The 4,010-nt window shown below is 36.7% G+C and overlaps 1 protein-coding gene across 2 annotated transcripts in view; it reads left to right on the top strand.

Moving 5' to 3' along the window:
- The first annotated feature begins 2,095 nt into the window (after positions 1-2,095).
- STAP1 (signal transducing adaptor family member 1) overlaps positions 2,096-4,010 on the top strand; it is a 45,407-nt gene continuing 43,492 nt past the window's right edge. For both annotated transcript variants that reach the window (XM_006753862.2, XM_015565843.1), the window contains exon 1: positions 2,096-2,336. In XM_006753862.2, the coding sequence (XP_006753925.1) occupies positions 2,217-2,336 (120 nt within the window). In that variant the 5' untranslated portion in view covers positions 2,096-2,216. The remainder of the gene's footprint in view (positions 2,337-4,010) is intronic.

Genomic DNA, 4,010 nt, shown 5'->3' on the forward strand with positions numbered 1-4,010 from the left:
CCCTAATGTCTGTGTCCATGAGTTGTGCATATGTACATACAAGTTCTTTGGTTGATCTCTCTCCACCCTCCCACCCACCGCCACCTTCCCTCTGAGATTGGACAGTCTGTTCCATGCTTTTATGTCTCTGGATCTATTTTATTCATCAGCTTATGTTGTCCTTTAGATTCTACATATGAGTGAGATCATGCATGTGATACTTGTCTTTCTCTGACTGGCTTATTTCGTTTAGTATAATACTTTCCAGGTCCCTCCATGCTGTCTCAAAGGGTAAGAGATCCTTCTTTTTTACCACTGCATAATATGTAAAAAGTGTATTTAGATCATTATTTCTCAAAATATTTCTATTTTTACACTTTTTAAAAGACATTTTTGTTTTTTGTTTTTCTCTCATGCCACTCTCTGGACTTAAAGCCAGTGACTACTTTTCTCACATTCTGACCACTAACGATTCCCAGCATCCTACCTCCCTGAGTCTCCTTATTTCTCAGTTCTCAGCCCTCCTTTCACTTCCTTCCTGTGTTACATCAGCTACCAGCTGCCAACAGGCAGATTTGGTCACTTATTAACTTGGAGGTTTTCTTTGGTTATTTGACTCATTTTTAACATTGCATGGAAACTAAAAAATAGTGTGAATTTATCTCCAAAAAATTAAGTTGGGCTTAGATTTTATCATTTGAAAGTTTGGGTCATAGGGAGCAGGTTTAAAGGCAAGGCGATAATTCTGAAGTTTTGATTTCCTATTTCTGTTTCAAATTATTTTCATTTTGATAACACACTTTAACACTCTTCTCTAATTTACTAATAATCTGTCTGTATTGTTGTACCTCACTTTGTAGACAATTTGGTATCCCACATCTACTGCTGCCCCAACTGGTGGAGGAAACCATGTGCTCTCTCCATTAGAAAAGAAGGATCCGCCCTAAGCCGGTTTGGTTCAGTGGATAGAGCGTCGGCTCGGGGACTGAGGGTCCTGGGTTCATTTCTGGTCAAGGGCATGTACCTTGGTTGCAGGTTCCCTGGCCCTGGTCAGGGTGTGTGCACTCTTTCACATTCATATTTCTCTCTGTCTCTCCCTCTCCCTTCCACTCTCTCTAAAAATCAATGGAAAAATATCCTGGAGTGAGGATTAACAACAACAACAAAAAGGAGGGGTCAGTTGGAAGGTGCCTAGCTTGGTTTGATTTCTGAGAATAGGCTGGTCCAGATGTAGAGAATGCTCAGGCCCAGGCTACTAAATCAAGAGTTTTCCTGAACTATTGAGGGTGAAATATCAAATGGTGTAACTTCTCAGGACCCTGCAAAACAAACCAGAATTCCTCCTGTTTCTTTCCTCTGTTATTCCTTTTACAGTATTGAGCTAACTCCAGTCTCTCAATGACCATTCCCCACATGGAACTATTAGTTGCATGTTGGTCCCCGTGAAGCTCTATAAACCTTACTAGATAACAGTAAGGACCTCATCTGTGCATCATAGCATCAGTGACACACAGCTCAGAAAGCATAAAATCACAAAATAAAAGATTGAAAATTTAAAGCTTTCTCTGCCAAACATTTTGCCAAATATCCACTGGTGACCCAAGAATTTAAAATACTGACCAAAAAGAAGTGGAAAATTCCATGTTCCCATAACTGTGTTTTATGCTTAGTGGACCATCAAAATGGGTATGGGATAAAGAGCTCCATTTTTCTTAAAATTTAAACAAAGCCTGATCCTGAAATACAACAGAAGTAGTCCAAATAAAGTTATCCTATGAATTAATTTTTAGTGAAGTGGAGTTAATTCAAGTCATGCCTTCTGGGGATAAAAATGGACAACAATTAAAACAAAAAGTAAACAAATGTGACCTGGATGTCTCCTCTAAAGCCCAGAATCTCCAAATGGGTTCCTTTCATCTTCTGGTGATGTTAATCTTCTGTTTATTTTGTTATTGGAATTCTAAGTACATGTAGTTTATTCAGAGGTTGCTTTCTCAGAGCTGGTCTATGCCTGCTTTATCTTACCTCATAAAAAGCAAAGGAAAGAGTCCTTCAAAATAAATAAATCCGTGTGTGTGTGTGTGTGTGTGTGTGTGTGTGTGTGTGTCCTGTTGGTGGTTTAAAATCGAGTTGGGACTTCCTCTTTGAACAGTTGCCTTTTCCTCTCACTCAAGGTAGATCTCATTTTGTTTGAGACTGGATACAGTTGTAACCAAACCACACACCCACGAGAGGGTATGATGGCTAAGAAGCCCCCGAAACCAGCCCCTCGAAGGATCTTCCAAGAGAGGTTAAAGATTACTGCTCTACCTTTATACTTTGAAGGTTTTTTATTAGTCAAGCGCTCAGAATACCAGGTAAGTCCACAGATGATAATGTTAAACTAGCAGCTTCTGTCTTAATATAACGTGTATTTCATGGTGTTGTGATGTGACAAGGACCTCCTTGTTTCTGTAGCGATTAAACCCTCTTCCTGGAGCTCAGAAGAGCTCTCATTCTTGCATAATTATCCCATTCTTGCATAATTTAAATACAATGTATGGCTTAACCATATGTGTATATATGTATGTATTATACAGGGGTGGGCAAAAGTAGGTTTACAGTTCTTCATATGGAAAAATACACAATACAAGAATAAGCTCTGAGTTTTACGTACTCACAACTGTAAAATTGCTTTTGCCTACCTCTGTAGATGATAATATAAAGTTCTAATATTAAGTTACTAAGATAAAAAAGTTCAATAAGCTAAACTTTCAAAGAATTAATTTACACATCACAGAAGATTTTGGCTTAATAGATGAAATGTTTCCTGTATTTTCTCTGCAATTTACTACGATGCTTCCATGATGACTTGTATCATTAAGATAAAATATTATGATTGAAATTAAACCTTCTGCTCCTATTCTCAGTTGTTTGAAGCTTATAAATAAGGATCAAATTATTTTTTAAAGTGGTAAACTTTTGTAAAAAAATGTGAAAATGATAAAAGTAATACCGTTTAACATTATGTGTAAAATATATTTTAAAAATACTGTTCAAGATTGTGGGGTTTAAAAAATAAAAAAAGTTAAGAAAGAATAATGAAGGATAATACATAGGGTGCTTTGTGGGTGGTATATACTTCACATGACATAAATACACTTTGTAAGAAAATTCAAAAAGCATCCCATTTTTAAAAAATATATTTTATTGATTTTTTACAGAGAGGAAGGGAGAAGGACAGAGAGTTAGAAACATCAATGAGAGAGAAACACTGATCAGCTGCCTCCTGCACACCCCCCAATGGGGATGCGCCCGCAACCAAGGCACATGCCCCTGACTGGAATCGAACCCAGGACCCTCCAGTCCGCAGGCTGATGCTCCATCCACTGAGCCAAACTGGCCAGGGCAAAGCATCCCATTTTTTAAAAATATATATTTGAATTGATTTCAGTGAGGAAGGGAGAAGGAGAGAGAGGTAGAAACATCAATGCTGAAAGAGAATCATAGATAAGCTGCCTCCTGCACATCCTCCTCTGGGGATTGAGCCCACAACCTGGGCATGTGTCCTGACTCAGAATCGAATCATGATCTCCTGGTTCATAGAGTGATGCTTAACCATTGAGCCATGCTGGCTGGGCAAGCATCCCATATTTTTAAATGTAAAAATGAAAACTTACAGTTAAAATCAGTGCTTTTAGAATGGTAATTGTAGATAATTTGAAATTAATGAGAAAAATAAACACAAAGTGTCTGTTACTAAAAAAAATCACTAACAGCTCAAATTTTATGAAATCTTAATAGTAATTGAAACTAGAAAAATTTAAATGTTTTGAAAATGCCATAAGAAATATTTAATAATATTAATATTTTTTTCTGTGTATTTATTATTACTTGGGGGAAATTGTGTATATGAAAATATCTATTATGGCACATATTTATTTCATACATAATAAGACCATTTATTATTTGAGAGTAAAGACATCGTAATTTGTATTCTGTTATGGGTGTTAAATATGCATTTTTAATATTTATCAGTTACATTTTTGCTC

This window comes from Myotis davidii, unplaced genomic scaffold (genome assembly GCF_000327345.1).
Source record: "Myotis davidii unplaced genomic scaffold, ASM32734v1 scaffold31, whole genome shotgun sequence".
NCBI classification, from domain to species: Eukaryota; Metazoa; Chordata; class Mammalia; order Chiroptera; family Vespertilionidae; genus Myotis; species Myotis davidii.